This window comes from Chiloscyllium punctatum, chromosome 3, assembly GCF_047496795.1.
Source record: "Chiloscyllium punctatum isolate Juve2018m chromosome 3, sChiPun1.3, whole genome shotgun sequence".
Classification (NCBI taxonomy): domain Eukaryota; kingdom Metazoa; phylum Chordata; class Chondrichthyes; order Orectolobiformes; family Hemiscylliidae; genus Chiloscyllium; species Chiloscyllium punctatum.
Genome location: NC_092741.1, coordinates 93,028,829 through 93,052,599, shown reverse-complemented (window position 1 = coordinate 93,052,599; position 23,771 = coordinate 93,028,829). Strand labels below are relative to the sequence as shown.

The 23,771-nt window shown below is 40.6% G+C and overlaps 1 protein-coding gene across 1 annotated transcript in view; it reads left to right on the top strand.

The window, feature by feature from the left end:
- The window catches only part of LOC140454235 (adhesion G-protein coupled receptor F1-like), an 84,569-nt gene extending 62,187 nt beyond the window's left edge, over positions 1–22,382 (top strand). The window contains exons 11-15 of the mRNA XM_072549045.1: positions 7,004–8,383; positions 11,377–11,418; positions 11,507–11,563; positions 16,353–16,419; positions 20,155–22,382. Of these exons, the coding sequence (XP_072405146.1) occupies positions 7,004–8,383; positions 11,377–11,418; positions 11,507–11,563; positions 16,353–16,419; positions 20,155–20,228 (1,620 nt within the window). The 3' untranslated portion in view covers positions 20,229–22,382. The remainder of the gene's footprint in view (positions 1–7,003; positions 8,384–11,376; positions 11,419–11,506; positions 11,564–16,352; positions 16,420–20,154) is intronic.
- Positions 22,383–23,771: the final 1,389 nt, after the last annotated feature.

Sequence of the window (23,771 nt, the reverse complement as noted above, 5' to 3'; positions counted from 1 at the left end):
GCTGTTTCTCTCCCATGTTTGCTGTTGATAGTTGCACTGAACACTGAAGAGAGAATCAGCCTGTGCTTGAAGAAGCAGCATTTCAGAGTACTGTCAGTTATGGAGATTAATTTTTTTTGCCAGGGCACTGGCAGCTTTCAGGGTGAATTTTCTCTCCTCCTTATGTTTTTGGAGAACTTTTTTGATTCCTTGGAGATCAGATTTTCGGATCAGTGGAATCTCTTCAGGGGTAGAAGGGACCTATACAAAAAGAATGGATTGCACCTGGATTGGAAGGGGCCTAATATATTGGCAGGGAGGATTGCTAGACCAATTTGGGAGATTTAAACTAGTAGATTTGGGGGAGTGGGACCCAGGGAGATAGTGCCAAAAGAGGTCAATCTGAGACTTGTACAGTTGGGAAAAGGAGCAAGTCAAACCGTTAGGGCAGGCAGGAACAAGGTAAGAGTGATAATTTAAACTGCATTTAAACTCCAGGACATAAATGCTAGAGGAAGGACAAAAAGAGGGGCAAGAGAGGAGGGGGAGTGGTGTTTATGATTAAGGATAGCATTACAGCTGTACTTAGAGAGGATATTCCTGGGAATACATCTAGAGAAGTTACTTGGGTTGAACTGAGAAATAAGAAAGGGAAGATTATCTTATTGGGATTGTATTATAGACCCCCAATAGTCAGCGGGAAATTGAGAAACAAATTTGCAAGGAGACTTCAGTTATCTGTAAGAATAAAAGGATGGTTATGGTAGGGGATTTTAACTTTCCAAACATAGACAGGGACTATCATAGTGTTAAGGGTTTAGATGGAGAGGAATTTTTTAAGTGTGTACAAGAAAATTTTCTGATTCAGGTATGTTGATGTGCCTACTAGAGAAAATGCAAAACTTGACCTACTCTTGGAAATAAGACAGGGTAGGTGTCAATGGGGGAGCACATTGAGGCCAGCAACCATAATTATATTAGTTTTAAAATAGCAATGGAAAAGGATAGACCGGATCTAACAGTTGAATTTCTAAATTGGAGAAAGGTTAATTTTGACGGGAATGAGCAAGAACTTTCAAAAGCTGATTGGGGGTAGATGTTTGCAGGTAAAGAGACAGTTGAAAAATGGGAAGCCTTCAAAAATGAGATAACGAGAGTCCAGCGAAAGTATATTCTGGTTAGGGTGAAGGGAAAGGCCAGTAAGTGTAGGGAATGCTGGATAACTAGAGAAATTGAGGTTTTAGTTAAGAAAAGGAACAGGAGAAATTGAGTGAATCCTTAGAGGAGTATAAAGGCAGTAGGAGCATACTTAAAATGGAAATCAGGGGGGCAAAAAGAGGACATGAGATAGCTGTGGCAAATAAGGTTAAGGAGAATCCAAAGGATTTTTATAAATGCATTAAGGACAAAAGGGTAATATGTGAGAGAATAGGGCCCCTGAAAATCAGCAAGGTGGCCTTTGTGTGGAGCCACAGGAGATGCAGTGAGATACTAAATGAGTATTTTGCATCAGTGTTTAATGTGGAGAAGGATTTGGGAGATATAGAATGTGAGGAAACAGATGGTGATGTCTTGAAAAATGTCTATATCACAGAGGAACAAGTGCTAGATGTCGTGAAACACATAAAAGTAGCTAAATTCCCAGGACCTGATCAGGAGTACCCTAGGACTCTGTGGGAAGCTAGGGAAGTGATTGCTGGGCATCTTGCTGAGATATTTGGATCACTGATAGTCATAGTTGTGGTCCAGAAAGACTGGAGGTTGGCTAACATTGTGTCACTATTTAAGAAAGGGGTAAGGAAAAGGCAGGGAACTATTGACCAGTGAGCCTGACATCAGTAGTGGACAAGTTTTTGGAGGGAATCCCAAGAGACAGGATTTTGATGTATTTGGAAAGGCAAGGACTGATTAGGGATAGTCAGCATGGCTTTGTGTGTGGTAAATCATGTCTCATGAACTTGATTGAGTTTTTTGAAGAAGGAACAAAGAGGATTGATAAGGGCAGAGCAGTAGATGTGGTCTACATGGACTTCAGTAAGGCATTCGACAGGTTCCTCTTAGGAGACTTGGTTAACAAAGTTAGATCTCATGGAATACAGGGAGAACTGGCCATTTGGATATAGAACTGGCTCGAAGATGGAAGACAGATGATTGTGGTGGAGCGTTGCTTTTCAGACTGGAGGTCTGTGACCAGTGAAGTGCCACAAGGATCGGTGCTGGATCCTCTACTTTTCGTCATTTATATAAATGATTTGGATGTGAACGTAGGAGGTAAAGTTAGTAAGTTTGCAGATGACACCAAAATTGGAGGTGTAGTGGACAGCGAAGAAGATTATCTTAGAGTACAACAGGCTCTTGATCAGATGGGCCAAAGGGCTGAGGAGTGGCAGATGGAATTTAATTAAGATAATGGTGAGGTGCTGCATTTTGGAAAGGCAAATCAATGCAAGACTTATACACTTCATGGTAAGGTTCTAGGAAGTTTTGCATAACAAAGAGACCTTGGAGTGCAAGTTCAGAGTTTCTGGAAAGTAGAGTCACAGGTAGATAGGATAATGAAGAAAGTATTTAGTATGCTTTATTGTATTGGTCAGCGCATTGAGTATAGGAGTTGGGAGGACATGTTTCAGCCGTAGAGGACATTGGTTAGTCCACGTTTTGAATATTGATTGCAATTCTGGTCTCCTTCCTATCGGAAGGAGTAGAGTGGTGCTGGAAAGGCACAGCAGTTCAGGCAGCATCCGGGGAGCAGGAAAATCGATGTTTCGGGCAAAAGCCCTTCATCAGAGTGCCTGAAGGGTGGAGAGATAAATGAGAGGAGGGTGGGGGTGGAGAGAAAGTAGCATAGAGTACAATAGGTGAGTGGGGGGGTGAGGATGAAGGTAATAGGTCAGAGAGGAGGGTGGAGTGGATAGGTGGAAAAAAAGATAGGCCAGTAGGACAGGCCATGGGGATGGTGCTGAGCTGGAAGTTTGGGGGAAGGGGAAATGAGGAAACTGGTGAAGTCCACATTGATGCCCTGGGGTTGAAGTGTTCCGAGGTGGAAGATGAGGTGTTTTTCCTCCAGGCGTCGGGTGGTGAGGGAGCAGCAGTGAAGGAGGCCCAGGACCGCCATGTCCTCAGCAGAGTGGGAGGGGGAGTTGAAATGTTGGGCTACAGAGCGGTGTGGTTGATTGGTGCGGGTCTCCCAGAGATGTTCCCTAAAGCACTCTGCTAGGAAGCGTCCAGTCGCCCCAATGTAGAGGAGACCGCATCGGGAGCACTGGATACAATAAATGATATTGGTGGATGTGCAGGTAAAACTTTGATGGATGTGGAAGGCTTCTTTAGGGCCTTGGATGGAGGTGAGGCAGGAGATGTGGGCGCAGGCTTTGCAATTCCTGCGGTGGCAGGGGAAGGTGCCAGGATGGTAGGGTGGGTTGTTGGGGGGCGTGGACCTGACCAGGTAGTCATGGAGGGAACGGTCTTTGTGGAAGGCAGAAAAGGGTGAGAAGGGAAATATATCCCTGGTGGTGGGGTCTTTTTGGAGATGGCGGAAATGTCGGGGGATGATTTGGTTTATGTGAAGGTTGGTGGGATGGAAGATGAGCACCAGGGGGTTCTGTCCTTGTTCCGGTTGGAGGGGTGGGGTCTGAGGGCGGAGGTGCGGGATGTGGACGAGATGCGTTGGAGGGCATCTTTAACCACGTGGGAAGGGAAATTGCGGTCTCTCAAGAAGGAGGCCATCTGGTGTGTTCTCTGGTGGAACTGGTCCTCCTGGGAGCAGATATGGTGAAGGTGGAGGAATTGGGAATACGGGATGGCATTTTTGCAGGAGGTAGGGTGGGAAGAGGTAGCTGTGGGAGTCGGTGGGTTTATAAAAAAAAATGTCGGTGTCAAGTCGGTCATCATTAATGGAGATGGAGAGGTCCAGGAAGGGGAGGAAGGTGTCAGAGATGGTCGAGATAAATTTAAGGTCAGGGTGGAATGTGTTGGTGAAGTTGATGAATTGCTCAACCTCCTCGTGGGAGCACGAGGTGGTGCCAATGCAGTCATCAATGTAGCGGAGGAAGAGGTGGGGAGTGGTGCCGGTGTAATTACGGAAGATCAACTGTTCTACATAGCCAACAAAGAGACAGGCATAGGTGGGGCCCATACGGGTGCCCATAGTTACCCCTTTGGTCTGGAGGAAGTGGGAGGATTTGAAGGAGAAATTGTTAAGGGTGAGGACCAGTTCAGCCAAACGAATGAGAGTGTTGGTGGAAGGGTGCTGTTGGGGACTTCGGGAGAGGAAGAAACGGAGGGCTTGGAGGCCCTGGTCATGGTGGATGGAGGTGTAGAGGGATTGGATATCCATGGTAAAGATGAGGCGTTGGGGGCCGGGGAAACGGAAGTCTTGGAGGAGGTGGAGGGCATGGGTGGTGTTTCGAACTAGGAGGGGTAGGACAATGTCGAGGTAGGTAGAGATGAATTCAGTGGGGCAGGAGCATGCTGAGACAATGGGTCGGCCAGGGTGGTCAGGCTTGTGGATCTTGGGAAGGAGGTAGAACCGGGCAGTGCGGGATTCCCAGACTGAGGTTGGAAGCTGTGGGTGGGAGATCTCCAGAGGTGATGAGGTTCTGTATGGTCTGGGAGGTGATGGTTTGGTGATGGGGGGGTGAGGTCATGGTCGAAGGGGCGGTAGAAGGAAGTGTCCTCGAGTTAGCGTTTGGCTTCAGCAGTGTAGAGGTCACTGCACCAGACTACCACTGCACCCCCTTTATCTGCTGGCTTGATGGTGAGGTTGGGGTTGGAGCAGAGGGCGTGGAGGGCTGCGCGTTGTGAGGGTGAGAGGTTGGAGTGGGGGAGGGAAGTGTAAACAGGTTGAGGCGGTTAATGTCTCGGCGACAGTTGGAAATGAAAAGGTCGAGGGCAGGTAATAGGCCAGCACGGGGTGTCCAGGTGGATGTAGTGTGTTGGAGGTGAGTGAAGGGGTCCTCGGAAGGTGGGCGGGAGTCCAGATTGTAAAAATAAGCTCAGAGGCGGAGGCGGCAGAAGGAGTGTTCGACGTCACGCCGTGTATTAAATTCATTGATGCGTGGGTGGAGGGGGATAAAGGTAATTCCTTTGCTGAGAACTGATCGTTTGTCCTCAGTGAGGGGGAGGTCTCGGGGGATGGTGAACACTCGGCAGGGCTGGGAGCTGGGATCTGGTGTGGGTGTGGAGCTGGGAGTGGGGCGGGGCCGGTAACTGGAGTGGGTGTGATGGTGGGGTGAGTCAGGGTAGAGTCATGAGCAGGGATGGTGTTCCCCTCCGGGTTCTGGGGGGCAAGAATGGTGACAGTGGGATCTGGGAAGGGCGTGTCAGCAGAATGCAGGTGAGTGGCGTTGGTGGGGGTGGAAGTGGTGGCAAACATGGCAGTGGGGGGGGGGGGGGGGGTTGCGGAAGTCCTGAGCGTGTGACATCAGCGATGGTGTGGGGGTGGAAGTGATGTCATGTGTGGTTGTGAAACATGAAAGGATTCAGAAGTGATTTACAAGGATGTTGCGAGGGTTGGAGGATTTGCGCTATAGGGGGAGTTTGAATAGGCTGGGGCTGTTTTCCCTGGAATGTCGGAGGCTGAGGGGTGACCTCATAGAGGTTTATAAAGTCATGAGGGGCATGGATAGGGTAAATAGACAAGGTCTTTTCCCTGGGGTGGGGGAGTCCAGAACTAGTGGGCATAGGTTTAGGGTGAGAGGGGAAAGACATAAAAGGGACCTTAAGAGGCAACATTTTCATGCAGAGGGTGATGTGTGTATGGAATAAGTTGCCAGAGGAAGTGGTGAAGGCTGGTACAATTACAGCATTTAAAAGACATCTGGATGGGTATATGAATAGTAGGGTTTAGATGGACATGGGCCAAGTGCTGGCAAAGGGGACTAGATTAGGTTGGGATATCTGGTCGGCATGGACGAGTTTGACCGAAGAGTCTGTTTCCGTGTTGTTCATCTGTATGACTCTATGACTCTATCTCCAGCATAGAGAATTGTGCATGCTTAATTATTGAGATTTTCTAGATAGTTCAATCTTTTTTTTTGATAAATGGAGGTAGTGTAAGAAGATGGAATTAAAGTTGAAGAAAATGCCATGATCTTCATGATTTGCAGAAGTAGTCTCAGAGAGCCAAATGGCCTAATCCAATCTCTATTTCAATCATAAATATATATAACACAATAAATTAGTTAGATTAAGTGCTAAAGTATAATTAAGCTGAATATTAAATGTTCCTTGAACAGGTGGTATGAGGCATCATTTTTAATATTCACTCATGGGATGTGGGCATCACTGGATAGGCCAGTGTATCCCTGATTGCCTAAAGGGCATTTAAGAGTCAACCACATTGTCTGGAGTCACATGTAATCCAGCACCTTCCTGTCCTAAAGGGCTCATGCCCGAAACATCGATTCTCCTGCTCCTTGGATGCTGCCTGACCTGCTGCGCTTTTCCAGCAACACATTTTCAGTGTTTCTGACAATCAGCGTGGTTTCATGGTCATCATTAAACTCTTTAATTCCAGATTTTTACTGAATTCAAACTTTATCTGCCATAGAGTGATTTGAAGCCAGGATCTTTGAACATTACCTGAGTCACGTGATTAATAGTCTAGCAATAACACCACCAGTCCAATGCATTCTGGATTGGTTTGGATCACCTGAGTGGTTTAAAGTGACATTTTAACAGTTTGATTTTATGTCATGAAAAATCTGTCCTTTCTGGCATTTTGGGAGATTTTTATGACTGTGCAAGAAGGGATGGAGTACTTGGTGGTAGCGGGGATTTGTGGGGTAGGTGGTGGGTGGTGGTGGTGAGGCTGTATATACCTGGCATGATTACTTAGATCTTTCCTGAGTTTCAGCGTGGAACAGGTTTAATAGACCTGTTGTGCTTTCTCAGCGTGCCACTTTGATTCATTCCTTATTCAAGCCTCCATCTTTTGGCCATTTTCTGGTGCCAAGTATGTTAATTTTCAGAAAAATTTGCAAGTAATTATTTGATTAATAAAGCTTTCTTTTGTGTTTTTCAGAATTTCTTAGAAACCGTGAGTTCGGTTATATCTTCTGCATCAGTAAATACGTGGAGAATTCTCTCAAATACCAGCCAAAGCAATACCAATCCTAGTTCTCAATTATTGCAGTCAGTAGAAAATTTTAATACTCGGCTCAAGTTGCAGAATAACACATTACGTATTAAAGAAGATAACCTTGAACTCAGTGCTAATAGAATTGTTCAACAGACTGATGTCTCTGATTTTAATGTCACCTTTGCTAACTTTTCCGCAATGGAATATTCCAATTTAAGTGCTAATATATTCATTTCGACTGAAGAATTTTCAGATGTAGCAAATGCCACAGTAATCAGTCTCGCATATCCAACATGGATTGACATTTTACCCAATACCACAACTTTTGGTAAAAACTTCTTGATTAATGGTCTCGTCGTGACAGTAACAATAAATGTTGAGAAACCTATTAACATCAACATGACCTTCTCACCAAGAAATCGCACATTAGATTTCAACAGTGCCATGTGTGCGTTCTGGGATTTTAATGGCAATTTATGGAATGATACTGGCTGTGAATCCGAAATAAGGGAAGAAGAAATCATATGTCACTGTCAACATTTAACATCCTTTTCGATTTTAATGTCTCCTGTTACCAATAAAAGTCCAGCTTTGAGTTATATCACCAAAATCGGAGTTGCCATCTCAATCGGAAGTTTACTAATCACTATTATTATAGAAGCCATTGTGTGGAAGCATGTGACCAAAAATAAAACCTCATACATTCGCCATGTTGGAATTCTGAATATTGCAGTAAATCTGCTGGTCGCTGACGTATGGTTCATTGTGGCTTCAGCTGTAGAACCAGGAACACGGGCTTGCACAGCTGCTACTTTCTTCATTCATTTTTTCTATCTTGCCTTATTCTTCTGGATGTTAACCCTGGGCCTGCTGCTTGTCTATCGTTTACTATTCCCTTTCCATGATCTCAGCAGATCAGTTATGATGGGAATATCATTTGCCATTGGTTACCTGCCTCCATTGATAATCTCGATCATCACAATCGGAGTTACCTTTCCAAGAAACAGTTACACCAGAGAAGGTGCCTGCTGGCTCGGCTGGGAGACCGAATACCCTCTGCTTGCATTTGTTATACCTGCATTGGTTATAATCGCAATCAATGTTATCATTTTGTTTATAGTCATTTTTAAGTTGCTCCGACCAACAATTGGGGATGGATCCAGAGCCAATAATCAGGAGAGAGATGCATTCAAACAGATTGTGAGAAGCATTGCTGTGCTAACCCCAATCCTTGGACTCACCTGGGCATTTGGAATACCAACCTTTCAACAAGATTCCCCTATTGCTTTCCATTATATATTTACAATTCTCAATGCTTTTCAGGTATGTATTATTTAAGATTTCTAACTTTTGATTTCCCACTGGTTAACCCATATTTATGCAATAGAATTCATCAGGCAGTTATCAACAAACTGTGATCCATTAGTTTAGTACTGTCTGTATCTGGAAATGATCAAAATCCGACATCAAATCAGCCCAGTGCAGCCAGCAGATCAAAAATATTAAAACTGGAAATCAGAAACAAAAACTGAAATTGCTGGAAATGTTTAACTGGTCCAGCAGTATCTGTGGAGAGAAATCAGAGTTAACTTTTAAGGTCCAGTGACCCTTCTTCAGGACCCCACTCTTCACAGATTTCTCTCCACAGATGCTGCCAGATCTGCTGAGCATTTCCAGCAATTTCTGCTTTTTGAGCAAAAAAGATTAGTTTTCTTGACAATTATTCTCTATGGTAAGAAAATGAACTGGAATATCACTATTTCATATGAGATTTGTTTATGTAGTGTCTAACACATCAGAACTTCCCTAAGTTTGTCCAGTATATTTTTTGAGGTCTACTCATTATAATGTGGAGAAAGGAAGAAATTTTAGCCTTACATAGATCACCAGTGGTTCTACATATATATATTAATATGAATTGCTTTTAACTTTGGATGTTCGCATTTTCAACTCGTGACAAATGAATTTTTCTGTTTGTCTGATGGGTTTGGTGAATTCTTTTCAAACAACCTGATAGAAAATTTGCATTTAGGATGAATGGGTTTTTGCTTATATTAGGAAGTTTACAATCAACAATATTAATAATTGTGAATTAAGGTTTCTGTTATAGGTTTCTTAGTAGAAAATACATGGGAATTGCCTATTGCTTAGAAGAAAATTATTTATTCATTTTCATGTTCCACAGTCGTCTATGGATTAAAAAAAAAGGACATATAAAGCAGTGTTCCCAAGAAATAGAGGGGTTAGTAAAGGAAAAGTAACTTAGAGCAAGGAATAGTAATTGTCCCAGTCCAGAGATGTCATAAAATCCTGAAGAGGTTACTTGAAGTTGAAATTGGTTAAGCACAGGTATATGATAACTTATCAGATTTTCCCAATGTGGAGCTGATGTCACAGTAACTTAATTCATTTGAAGTACTAGATGAAGAGATTTTATTCTCTGGGTGAGTACAGTACAAAGGATGCTTTTGGGTACTGTAAAAGGAGATTTTTGGGAATTGATCAGATGATATGTTACTGTGTGTTCCAAAACATTTAAGTTTTGTTATAAGTAAACAGTATGGTTTATTTTATTTTCCTTTCATTTCTTTGATTTGATAGACTTTTGTTTTATTGTTAAATGAGTGCTTCAGTAGGAGACCACCATGTTAAAAAGAAATCAAAACCATTTATGATCTATCAAGTCAGATTTAAATCCAGGATTTGACTTGTCCAGAAATATTATTAGCTGAGATCATGAAAACACTTAGAATATCTCTGTGCATCATGAGGCAAAATTTGGAACATATGAGGTATTAATTGGGGCAGAGTTAGATCATGGGGTAAGTCTTTGCCAAGTCAATATTAAGTTTCATATCACATAAAGATGCCAGCAAATAAGCCAATTTCTGATTAAAGCTGCTAGGTTTGAATCCATATGAGTATCTGCATCTTCACGGCGAAGTAAGTAATTATAACATGATAAGGTTGCAGTCTCAGATTTTACTGTTTTTTGAGATTTATGGGCTCAGAAAATCTGGCAGTAATATGGAAGATAAGGTTGCAGATGATAATTGCATTTCCAAAACAGCTTGTGGGTACAAAAGTAGCAGTGATTTTCCTGAACCCTCTTTGTCCAACAATCATCAAAACAACTGCTGTGATCTCCACAGCCTCTTCTGCTCACTGTGTCTAAAGAGCCTCATCCTCTGTCTCCAGGTCCTCTTCCTCCTCATATTCTTTCAAGGCTTGTTCCACCTTTATTTCTGGAGTCTTTCCTTGACAATGGTTTCTTTGTGATGGCTGAAGCTCAGTCTCTTTGATGCTCCTCCCTTCCGTGACAATCTTCCGTGAAATCTCCAAACCTCTTTCTTCTTGCAATGTCCAGAACCCAATCCATTTGTTCAGTCTCTATAACCCCACACTTCATTATAATACTGACTCCATGGGAACTCTCTGTAGTGATCTTTCTTCCAGAACTCCTCCTCATTTTGCCCAGAACTCCTCCTTAAAACTTTCCTCTTACCAATTCCAGAACACCTCCACATGACCTCCGTACACCATCTATTCACTCTCTTCCTTGTGATCTTGGACTATGTTGTAACCTTTACAGCCTCTTCCCACAACTTCCTTACTGATCAAACCACACACCCTCTCGCTGTGATTTCTCTCCCAACATCTCCAGATCTTCAGTGTCCTCTTCTGCTGCAGTCTTGTGGATAAGCCCTTCAGTTTGGTCAGCTTCCATACATGAAACTGAGGATTAAAATCACGTTTATCTATATTTCACAGCCACTGTCTATCCACTCTCCATGCCCACCTCATGGTATATATCAAAACAAGGAAATGCTGTTTGGAATGCGTTAGGGAGAATTAGAACATCCAAATTTGGGGCATAGCTCCAGTGGGAGAGTGATTTATAATGAGCAATACACAGGAGGACATAACAGAGATATAGACAGACATCTCAAAAGATTGCAGCACATGTTACAGAATGGGATAAGGTCATGAAGTGATCGGAAAACACATATGAGAAAGTTAAGCATATTGATCACCTCTGCAGAAGAAATCTGCCATTAGAGGGAGCAGAATTGATAAGCTTAAAGCCAGCCAGGCAACATGCTTGATGTTGTTCTGCAGATTCACCAGAAATTTGCTCTGAGAAGCATTCTGTTAGATATTATTGCTTGAAAGAAACCTCTGCTTTTAGCTTCTATTTCAGTATGAATAAAGTATTGACAGTTTTTCTAATAGTTAAGATAATCATTTAAAAAAAGTGTTTACAATCAATTAAAGATCTATTGATTAACTGCTTAAGAATTATCTTCGTTTTTTAGGGATTCTTCATTTTAGTCTTTGGAACATTCATGGACAATAAGGTGAGCCATTGATGCTATTTCCATCGCTTTTCTAACATTTCTGTTTTCACTTCACCTGATGAAATGCCTTGTTTTGCTGTTAATGTAGGTACGTGAAGCCTTGCTGAAGAAGTTTTCATTGAGAGGATTTTCTTCAAGATCAAAGGTGAGGTTATGAAACTAAGAATGACAGCAATATGCATATGAAAGAGAAAAATATATTAATGATTTTGGTAGAAACCTTTCTCAAAACTAACATGGATAGAATTGGTTTGCTATTGTAATAATGAACAAAACAAAGGAAACGGAAGGATATTAACAGTGTATATGATGTATTTTTATATATATGTATGTTTAACACAATGTCCCATAGCATGATCCAGAGAATTAACAAGAGGAATGGACACTTGAAGACTCTTTGTAAGGAATGAGATTAGTGTAGGTTTTCAAGGGAAGGTAGAGGGATAGAGAGAGACGGAGAGTCTGGGAATGAAATTCTCAACCACTTAGGTTGAACCCTGAGGGATTAGTAAGAAGCTTTTCTGCAGATCAGAGGGCAAAGGAAGAAGAAACAAGATGAAGAAGTGTTTAATGAATGGCAGGGCACACTGGGTAGCTCAGAGGAATGGAGAGATCTTGAGATACTTATTCACAGATCCCTGAAGTTGGCAGAACACATAAATAGGATAGTTAAGGCATGTGGGACACTTGCTTTCATCAGTGATGGCATAGAGTATAAGAGCAAGGAGGTAGCATTGATGTTGTAACGAGCATTGGTCAGGCCACAGCTGGAGTACTGTATGCAGTTCTAGTCACCTCGTTATGGGAAGGATGTGAAAGCACTGGTGGGGATACAGAGGATATTACCTGAGATGGAGAAATTGAGCTGTAAGGAGAGACTAGATAGCTTGGATTGCTTTCTAGAGAGCGCAGACTGATGGGGGCATGATTGAGGTATGTAGGAATACCAGAGGTATGGCAGAATGAATAGAGAGCATCAACCCCTTTAGTTGAGGGGTCAATCACAAGGGGACATGGCTTTAGGGTGAGGGGCAGAAGATTCAGATGGGATTTGGGAAAAACCTTTTTCACTCAGCAAGTGGTGAGAATCTCGAATGCACTACCTGGCAAGGTAATGGAGGCCATAAACCTTACAACCTTTAAAAAGCATTTGAATGAACAATTAAAATATCATAACCTTCAAGGATATGGGAAAAGTACAGGAAATTGGGATTAGTGCACTTTTAGTTGTAGTTATGTCAGTAGAGACCCAGTGGGCTGAAGGGCCTTTTCTGCACTGTATGAATCTTTGAAGCTATGAATATAAAGGAGAGGAGTCATACAAAGGGGACCAATTTGGGACACCAAAGGATAAAGGAAAATATACAAGATTGGAAAAGGCTCTAGAGATGAGGTAAACCTGAGACTATGGTGTGAAGTGAAGAAAAATTGGGATGTGCATTGATAATCTGCTTCATATTTAACCAGACTAAAATAAAACTGTGACTGATCATAGAGCCACAGGCTTCAATTTTTCATTCCTGGGTTAGAAGTGCAGAGTCGTGAATTTCCTGGTTCTGTGAATCTAGCTGGGGATTTTCAGTGCAGGATTTTGGCATTCCTTGGAAGGTGGGTCAGTCAACCCCAGGATGACAGCAGATGCTGGCTGGGTCTAAGGTCTAACTCTAAGCAACAGCAATATACTACCGCTTAACAAAAAAAGGATTGAAAGTAATTCCAACACACACACACACACACACACACACAAAGCTTAGATGTGAAGACTGGGACTTGTGTCTGATCTGACAATAGAATGCTCAGGCATAATTTACCGATTTCTCTTGCAAAGTGTGGAGGGCAGTGTGTCAGGTTACAGCTAACAAATAGTTCTCTACCATTGTATTAATTTGGCCCCTCACTGGCTATCAGCTGAGCATTTTATTGCAGACATGGTGAGAAGAGACAGCAACTGTCTAAGGCAAACTCATCCCATTATTATCCTTTTTTCCATCTGTCTCACCACTGCCAGGATGGGGATAGTCCCAGCTCTTGACTACAGTACTCTGTCAGTAAGAGGGTATTCCACCAATTAAAGAGCAAACAAAGCTCACTTAGCATCACTAAGACTGTCTCTGTAGATCTGAGGTAGAAGCAAATTACTGCCGATGCTGGAATTTGTACTGAAATCTCAGCGGGTCAGATAACTTCAGTAGAATGAGAGCAAGCTAATATTTTCAAGTCTATGACTTGGAGGTGCTGGTGTTGGACTGGGGTGTACAAAGTTAAAAATTACACAACACCAGGTTATAGTCCAATAGGTTTATTTGGAAGCACCAGTTTTCAGAGCGCCGCTCCAACTACCTGATGAAGGAGCATCACTCTGAAAGCTAGTGCTTCCACATAAACCTGTTGGACTATAACCTGGTGTTGTTTGATTTTTAACTAATTTCAAGTCTAGATGATACTTCATCAAGCTCTCTATGCTGCCTGACCTGCTGTGTCTACCAGCACATTTGTTTTCAATCTATATAGACATGAATTTGATTTTGCAACTCCTTTTTTGCCTTTGTTACATCTAGACATGACCAAGGCTCACCCGTGCCAACCCATGCAACCTCATACCATCTCTCCATTCCCAATGCTGTCTCATACCCATGCCAGTTATAGCCTATTTCACTCACAGTCCTTTTGCTTTCACCTCCCAGTGCCAACACTTTGAGTATTTACATGTACCCATGCACATTAGAGAAAATACTATTGTTCTGTTACTCAAATTTCTATTTTCTAGACTACAAAATTTTGAGAAAAACACTTTCATTCATAAATATTCATTTTGACACTTGTTGCTACTTCTCTGCTGTTGTAGACTCATCTTGACAGTTCATCACTTGTTGACAGTTCTTGGCAAATTGGTCAATAACAAAGGATTGATGTATAATCTTGTCCACAGTTCACAATCCCAAAGGCAACTGACCTGCCCAATGCATCTGTGACTACCATCTTCAAAGGATCCCTGACCACCAGACTAAATTGGTCTGGGACCAGAGAAGTACCTCAATTTCTCAAGGAGATGGCAATGAGAATAGACCTGTTCTTAACCAGTCTAAGATCTGAACTACAAACACCAGGGACTTGAAAATCTGATTTTCAAGTGGAGATCATTTAATTGCCAGCTTCTTCCAGGAACTGCATGTGGTGGAACTATAGTCCAGATCCAGCCCAATCCCACAACTGCAAACATTAAAGATGCAAAGTTTGAGAATGGACTTTGAACACCCAACCTCTTCAGGCATTTTCAACACTATAGGTATCATCACCAAATTGGCTGATGTTTTGTCTCAAATAATACTCTAATTCCATTATGAGGAATATTGCTGTTCTCCAATTTTGACTGCCTTACTAGCCTTGGGCGGAAATAAAAGGAGCTCAGATTTTCCTTGTTTAAGCCACATTGGTTTGATTACGTTTAGTCAAACTATGCAAGTCAGGTAGTACCTATGAATATCATAAGTCAGTTTTGCTGGCTCCTTTTAAAAACAACTTTAGTCCATGAAAGACGCAGGTATTATTTGAGTGATGGAACTCAAAACAGTCACTGGACCTGAAATATTAATTCCTTTTTCACTCCATAGTTGCTATCACACCTGCAGAGTTTCTCTGGAAATTTTTGTTTTTGTTTCCAGTATCCACAGTTCTCTATAGTGTCTATATTTTGTATCGCCTTGAAATTGTTCAATTTTATGAAGTAAATTTGATTTTATTTGATTTACTGTAGTCACATGTACCTAAATACAGTGAAAAGCTTTGTTTGTGAGCAGTACAGGCATATCATAGAAAGCAAGAACATCCAGATCATAGGGTGCTTAGACAGAGTGAAGCATTCAAGTTACATTGCACAGGAGGTGATTTAAAAAAAACTTATTAGCAATTTTTACAAACTTAGAATTTAGGTTGAAAAGTGTGGAATGCTTACAAGAAATTAACAAGTTTTGAGAAGATTTGTAGCTCAGGTTGTAGTTCTGGATGTAGATTTGCTTGCTGAGGTGGAAGGTTCATTCCCAGACGTTTCGTCACCAAATAGAAAGTGGGCCATATCAGTAGTGCTTCATCCGGAGGCTCACTGATGTTACCTAGTATGGTGACAAAACACCTGAAAACAAACCTTCCAGCTCAGCAAACAAGAAATGTTAGAATAAGATCTGCTGTAGGGAGCTCGCAAGGAGTTGCCCAATGTCGAGACCATCTTAAGTGTACTATTCGATGGAGTGAACCTTCAGTTTATTGGTAACATCCCTGTCTCTGAGTTTAAAAATGAAATGCATTAAAATCATTCTGTTTCTTGAATGTGCCAGCTCTGGATATTAGGTTGATATCTAGAGGGATGAATTGTATTGAATATATATGAATGGATCCAATTTCTGATATACCTGGTGACTGGACACTAAAATACAAGGAAAACAATACGATAAGAAATAATTATCAATGTTCCCCAGCTATCTTAGATCTAATAACAGGTTGATGTTGCAATGTGACAAACTGCAGATACTATATTATAGATTGGTGGCACGGTGATTTGGTCAGCTCGGCTACCCTTAAAATCATTAGGATGCTAATGAATTACTTTTGCCATTCTCAAACAACAGGTGTCTGGACACAAAATGACATGGAGGTAAATTGTCTGCTGATGGCTCCCTTTGGGAATTATATAAATTTGAAAAAATAGCCTAATTGTCACAATATTTTTCCCCAGTAGTGGTGCTTGTAGAGACAAATCTCATGATTTGTCATTACCAGCTGATTGCTGGTAATTTCCTGAGACATGCTCCCAGTAAGTTCTAAACCTTATCAAATCCCTCTACAGGGAACAGAGAAATGGGAAGAGCAGGAATAAAAATGAGAACTGAATAAGGATGTATGCGACCATACATTAAAACATGTTTTCTTTTGCTTTTCAGACTAGTCAGAATGTTTCTACTGCAAAACCTTCCTCAAAACCTCATCCTCGATTTCATGCTAAAAGGAGTAAGTATAACAATGAACCCAAACAAAAAAAAGAACCACAAATAAAGCTATCCAAAAAATATTTAATGCAATTAGCAGTAATTTAATGGTTGTTACTGAAGTGAAGAGATCTTGCTCTATATAATAAGTGATCAAGTTGGCCCTAAATTTTTGCCACAAGAAGATTTCAGATGAGAAACTGCATTTGAGTTTCTCTGCCCATCTGCACCAGAAGAAAACTTGGTGGATTTTAATGGCCAAGCAGGAATGGAAGTCAGCAGGAAGAAATATATTATCATGCAAGTCTATGTCTGCCTGTTGACAGTGAGTAAACGTATGCTTGAGTCCCTGAACTATCTTATAAGAACACCCAGAATTGGGGAATGATAGCCTGCTCCACAATTCAATATGATCACTGCTGAACCAGCAAACATCTTTCAATCTTTCACCATCTACCTTTTCAACTTCCTGAACATTATAATACAACCTTCTCAACTGAGGTAATAAATTACTGAACCTTTGTTCCAATGCACTTGTTTTTAAATATGGAGAGCAAAACTCCACACAGTATCCCACATGTGCTCAGCTGCAACAATAATTCACTATTCTTCTCTTCAGTCTCCTTGCAATAACAGCCAACATGCTATGTTGCCTTACTAATTGCTTGTTATACTTGCGTGATAAAATTCTGCATATCTTGCATGAGTACACCTTTGAACAGCTACACCTACAGGCTTCACAGTTTTTCTATTTTTGCAACCAAAAGGAATAACTTTACACATCCCTACAATATAATCCATTTGCCATCTTGTTATCCACTCAATTCATCAATATCTTTGTCCCTATATCAGTCTATATCCCTTTGCAGTCGCACTCTCCCACACCCTCTCTACTGCTAACCTTTGCGCTAAGCTTTATATTGTCAACATTCTTAATAAATTACGCTCTGTTTATTCAACTAAGTCATTGATGTACATTATAAATAATTGAGACCCAGCACTGACTCTTGTGGCACTCTACCATGCCTGCCTAGTTAAAAATATCACATATATGTATATTACTGTTTTCCGTTTGATAACCATCTTGTTGATACATTGCCTTCAGCTCCATGAGCACCTAACTTGACTATTTACCTTTTGTGCAGCATAATATTTAATGCTTTTTGGAAATCCAGATATACTACATCAACTGATTGCACTTTATTTAACTCTAGTCACATCCTCAAAACGTTCCAATAGATATATCAACTGGGATATCCATTTATTAAAACCGTATTGGTTTATCCTAATCATTAAGCTTTTCTAACAGTATTGCTAAAATTTTCTGAATAATAGATCCCAATTTTTTCCTAATAATTGATGTTAGGCTAACTGGCCTGTAGTTTCTAGTTCCTCTCTCCGTCTTTTCTTGAAAAAAATTGTAACATTTGACAATTTCCAATCTGAAAGGACCATTCGCAAATCTAAGACATTTTAGACAATGGTAACTAGTAAACTGACTGTCTTTGCAGATATCTCTCTTGGAAGCCTAGGGTGTAATCCATTGGGTCCGAAGGACAGGAAGGCATTAGACCCTTAAGTTTCCCCAAAACTTTGATATTCTTCACTCCCTTTAGCCGCTAGGTTACCATCTATTTCTGGAAAGAAAACTGTGTCTTCTACTGTAAAGAGAGACTCAAAATATTTGTTCAATGCTTCAGCCATTTCTTTATTCCCTATCATAATTTTTCATCTCTCTGCTTCTAATGGACTGACATTTATTTTAGCTGGGCAAAAGCGAGGCCTGCAGATGCTGGAGATTAGAGTCAAGCTTAGAAATGCACAGCAGGTCAGGCAGCATCGAGGAACAGGAAAATCGGGCAGGAGCCCTTCATCAGGGTTTATTTTAACCACCTTAGCTTTACTTTAATATGTTTATGTACTTGTAAAAGATCTTACAATCAGCTTTTCCATTTCTAGTCGACATGTCTCTGATTTTACTTTTTCTCTTCCTATTAAGGTGTTGGTTATCCTTTACTGGTTTGTAAAACACATCTAAACCTGAGACCAATCTTGCTGTTTTATAAGCCTTTTTCCACTCTAATATTATCCTTAATTTTCCCAAGTGAACCACAGATGGTTATGTTTGCTGAACTCATTTTCAATGTATTTTTTGTTGTTGAATATTTTCAATTATTTCTTTAAATTTTCTTACTGTTCATTTCCAGCCATATGCATTTAGTCTATTTGCCCAATTAATCTTAGCCTGCTCTCCTCTCATACCCATATAGCTGGCTTTGTTTAACTTAAAAATCACTGTTTAAATTTGTAGTGTATTATGTTCAAACATAACATTGAGTTCAAGTTGTTTTATTCACTTTTTCCCAGCGGATCATTGACTGTGACATTACTTATTATTTCTGCTTCATTATACAATATTAGAGTTAAGATGGCTTTACCGTAGTTGATTCCTAGTTAACTATTACTTCAAGAACCAACACAGGAAAGTTTATGCAAACTTATCTTCTGCTGCACTCCTGCCAATTTTATTATCCCAGTTTATTGAAGATTAAAGTTCCATGCAATAATTCCATGCAATAACGTTCTGCATAATACAGTAACTCCTATTAAGAGGGATATAAATTAGCCCTTACAATGTTTTCTGACAATTGCATTTCCTAATTTCCATCCATATTGATTCTACTTCATGATCTTCTGACTCTATATCTTTTCTCACTCATGTCTTTATGTCATCCTTTACTCTCAAAGCTATTTCTCATCATTTGCCATTCTGCCTGTCTCCCCAAACATTATGAACCTTGGAATATTTATTTCCCACTCAGAAAGGCAATATAGCTTTAAGGCAGCTAGGTGACATTGTGGCGTGTGACACTGTTATAAACGTCTCCATCTTATTTTTTTCAATGAAATTTTTAACACAGTCTTGTTGTTCAACTTTGCCAAACAAAGTCTATGCCCTAGTGCTAAAGGTTGCTTTCCCCCCTCTTGGTAGATTGTGCAGAACTTTAGCATTGTGTTTGACCTTGACTTGTGTCTCAAACTCTACATTGGATCCATTACTAAGATTATCAGCTTGCACCTCAGCAATATTTGTCTCATGCACAGTCATGAATTGCCTGTTTTATTTCACTCTCTATAAATGCTGTCAAACCTGCTGAGTTTCTCCAGCACTTTCTGTTTGTATTCCTCATTTCTGACTTCCATTACTGTAGTGGTCTTTTGTCAATCATTCAAATTTCAAAGCTCTGCTGTATACCAGGAATCCTGCTCCTTTATCTTCTAGCTCTTATCAATTTCAATTATTTTCTCAATCTGCCTTAACTCTCACTACCTCTGCCAGTTCCTGTAGATCTACATTCCAGAACATGCGCTCTAGTTTTTCCATCTCACCCTCTCTTCACTCTATTAGTTTATAGCCTTCAGCTTTCTCAACTCCATATTTTTATGACTTTCCACAATCCCTTCCCACCATATGAAAAGCTCTTCATAATTCACCTTTAGGATCATATCTTAAACCTTTACCTTTTTATTATTTTTACTTTATCTTCCTTCCATCACAACTAGTGTCCTAAAACCAGGTCATCTCAAATGTTTCTAATGCATCAAAAGGCACTATAAAGTGCAAATTATTGTTGTTGTTGTAGCCCAATGCCGTAGTTTAAATAAAAGCTGAACAGATAAGTTATTTTAGAATAATCCAGTGTTGTTGTGTGAATTTCAACTCTTCCTGATCTTGTTGTTTTCTTCAATCTTTCAGAAAGTTACAATTTAACTCAGCAACTTCACTCGAGTGATAACAACCCATCTCTTAGCTATTCAAGTCTGAGTTAACTGCTGGAACTCAATACATCAAATTGAACATATTTCGATGCAGGAGGAAAAATTAAAATGCATTTACATCCCTAGAAAACTTTTTTAAAATAATTCAAGAAATAAAATATTGCTTATCTGAAACATGTATGAAATTAAAATGCGTAAAACTATGTGCCATGCGACATGAACAATGATTATTTTAATTGCAATCAGAAATATCTTCTTTGTGTCTTGGGGAAATAGTTCTTATCAACAAAAATAAACATAAGAGCAAGTGTGGCACAGTGCTGCCTCACAGCGCGAGGGACCTGGGTTTGATTCCAGGCTTGGGTGCTTTTCTGTGTGGAGTTTGCACATTCTCCTGTGTCTGCGTGGATTTCCTCCCATAATCCAAAGATGTGCAGGTCAGGTGAATTGGCCATGCTAAATTGCCCATAGTATTCAGGGATGTGTAGGTTAGGTGCATTAGTCAGGGGTAAATGTAGAGTAATAGGGAAGGTGTCTGGGTGGGTTGTTGTTTGGAGGGTTGGTGTGGACTTATTGGGTCACAGGGCCTACTTCCACACTCTAGGGATTCCATAATGTAATGTAAACTCATGATTGCCTGCAATGCCATTAAGCTCATTTTAAGATTATATTAATATTAGAGAATTATCCATGACTATAGATTCTTCTTTTCTTATAATCAATCTATTTTTGCAGGCAACATTGTTAGTATCTTTAGAAAAGTGTTTGCCTGTCTTGTTTAATTGTTAAAGTGCTTATCCCTCTTTTTCTCTCTCCTCCCCCTTCATACACCTTGGTTTATTCCACCAGGCTCTACTATGGGTCTGCTCAGAATCCCTTAAATTCTTGGGCTTCAAATGTTTACAAGAATGTAAAATTGGTGTAGTGCACTGAAATTTTACTTGATTTTCTGTTAAGTTATCTAGAATTTTGGTGAAACTTTCCTCAGGAAACTTACGTTCTGGTTTGTTCTCAATAACTCAGGTTGGCACAGTTCTTCTGGTAGGATTAGTGACAGGAAAAAAATGAAAAATGCCTGCTGCCAATGATGATGTCACGATGGCTCAGTGGTTAGTGCTGCTGCCGAACAGTGTGAGGGACCCAGGTTCAATTCCAGCCTTGGGTGACCATCTGTATGGAGTTTGCATGTTCTCTGTGGGTTTCTGCCAGGTGCTCCTGTTTTCACTCACAGCTCAAAGATGTGCAGATCAAATGGATTGGCAATGCAAAATTGTCTCATAGTGTCCGGGGATATGCAGGCTAGGTGGATTAGTCATGATGAATGTGGGGTTACAAGGATGGGTTGCTTCTGGGTTGGATGCTCTTTGGGGGGAGTTGGCGCAGACCCAATGGGATAAATGCCTCTTTCTGCAATATAGGGGTTCTAGGTTTACCAGGAAGCTGGGTAATGCTTTAGTAACCCCATCCTCCCTCCATCACTCCCTTCCTCCTACACCCACCTCCTCCCATATCACTACACACTACAGCTCACCCCTTTGAGGAAACAGCAGGCTGTGCAAACAAAGGCAAAAACCATTCCATGGATTAAATTCCATGGATCTACAACACAAAACCTTCTACAAAATAGAAAAGGAAAATAATTGTCTTGCTCACCTTCAAATAAATTCTAAACCCTTTGTTCATCTGTATGAAATGCTCAGTGAACTCCAAACCATTGAGTAACATGAAATAAAATACTTGAAAGGAAGCATATGAGAAAATAATTTGCATTTTATTTATAGTAAATGTAACTAAATTTAACAATGTGGTTATGTATAAACTGCAACTACAGTTATTAGCATAAGATTGCTGCATTTTGCTCTAAAATATCTTTTATAGTAGACTTGAAATCTCTTTTTTAACTTGTAAATTTAAAATTCTTTTGAATAATTATTTAAACTCATGAAGGAGTAGCTTTGGTTTAAAGATTATGAATATATTACTGTGAATGGAATTATATCCAAACAAAATTGTCATTTAGAAATTACCCTGAAGTTCAAATGTGAATTTGTTCTGTTCCTTTTCATTTTCTTCATATAAGATATTTCCTCTGTGTATTTTTATGAAATTTGCGATTACATGATACAACTCTTTTTGAGCACAATTTGTTAGTTAAAGAAGGAATGATATAATAAAGAAATAAAACCGTTTGTAAAGTTGGGACCTTCAGTGTAACATTATTGAATTTTCTCTGTGCCATTTGAGTTACATGACAGCTGATTTGTGAAGCAGACTGATGTCAACAGCGTGTTCAATTCCTACAACAATTGAGGTTACCAAGAAGGACTGTCCTTCTCAATGTCTCTTCTTGTCTGAGCCATGGTGAGCCTCAGGATAAATCACCAGCAGTCATCTTTCTCTAACAAGAAAATAGCCTGATGTTCTCTAAAACTATGGTGACCTAAGTTTTACATGTAGAATACAGATTTATAGATGTTTTTTGTATTATTAGATGTTTCATATTTCAGTAATTATTGTCTTCTGGTAATCTTTTAAATGATGACGGTAAAGTAATAAATTTCAAATTATCCACCAAAAATTTGATAGGAACATGGTGTCAGCATGGCTCAGTGGTTAGCACTGCTACCTTATTGCGCCAGGGACTTGGTTTGAATTCCAGCTTGGGACGACTGTGTGTGTGTGAAGTTTGCACATTCACTCCGTGTGTGCATGGGTTTCCATCAGGTGTTGCGGTTTCTGGTCTAGAGATGTGCAGACGAGCAGATTAGCTGTGATAAATGTGGGGTTACAGGCAAGTGGTTGGGGGATGGGTGAGGGTGGGGAAGAGGCAGGAGGGCTGGGTTTAGATGGATTGCTTTTCAGTGAGTTGGTGCAGACTCAATGGGCCTCTTTCTGCACTGTAGGGATTCTATGAACAGGGATATAACTGCAAGTTGTAGGCTGTTGCAATTAGACAGAGGATGGTTTGGAAAACAAACAAGAGGGTAATTCAAAAGTAGAGACTGTGTAGAAGAGCAGAATAGATGTGCTTGAAGTTAAAAACACAACAATGACACCAAATTTATACCATTGCTCCATGTTTGACAAATGAACACTATGCTTATCTAGCCACTTTAAGGTGAAAGGGCCAGCACAGTCAATATGTAATGGAGCTCAGGGTTTTCCTGGCCATTCCCATGAATGTGGGGGAGCTACGAGCAGTAATATGCGTCCTTGTTGGCACTCTGGGTACTGGTCCACCAACACAGCTGTATTTGCATCCAGTCCTGGCCACCAGACATAACTTCTCGCCAACATCTTCATTTTGGACACCCCTGGATGATCCTGGTGGAGTTCAGCCAGTATCCGGCAGTGACCTTTGCTCAGGACAATCACTCTTGCTCCCCATAATAAAATGACGTTCTCTACTTTGATCTGGTCTCACCAAGTGCAGAAAGGTTTCTGTTCTTGTTGTGATGGCTCTTTTATTTCCCCCATCACTAACAGGTGTTTTAGTTTTGCCAGGACCAGAACCTTTGTGTCCATAGTCTGATATTGTCAGTGGTGAGTGAAGGGTATCCAGAAAGTTTAAAACCAAATGAAACCCTTCCAGGG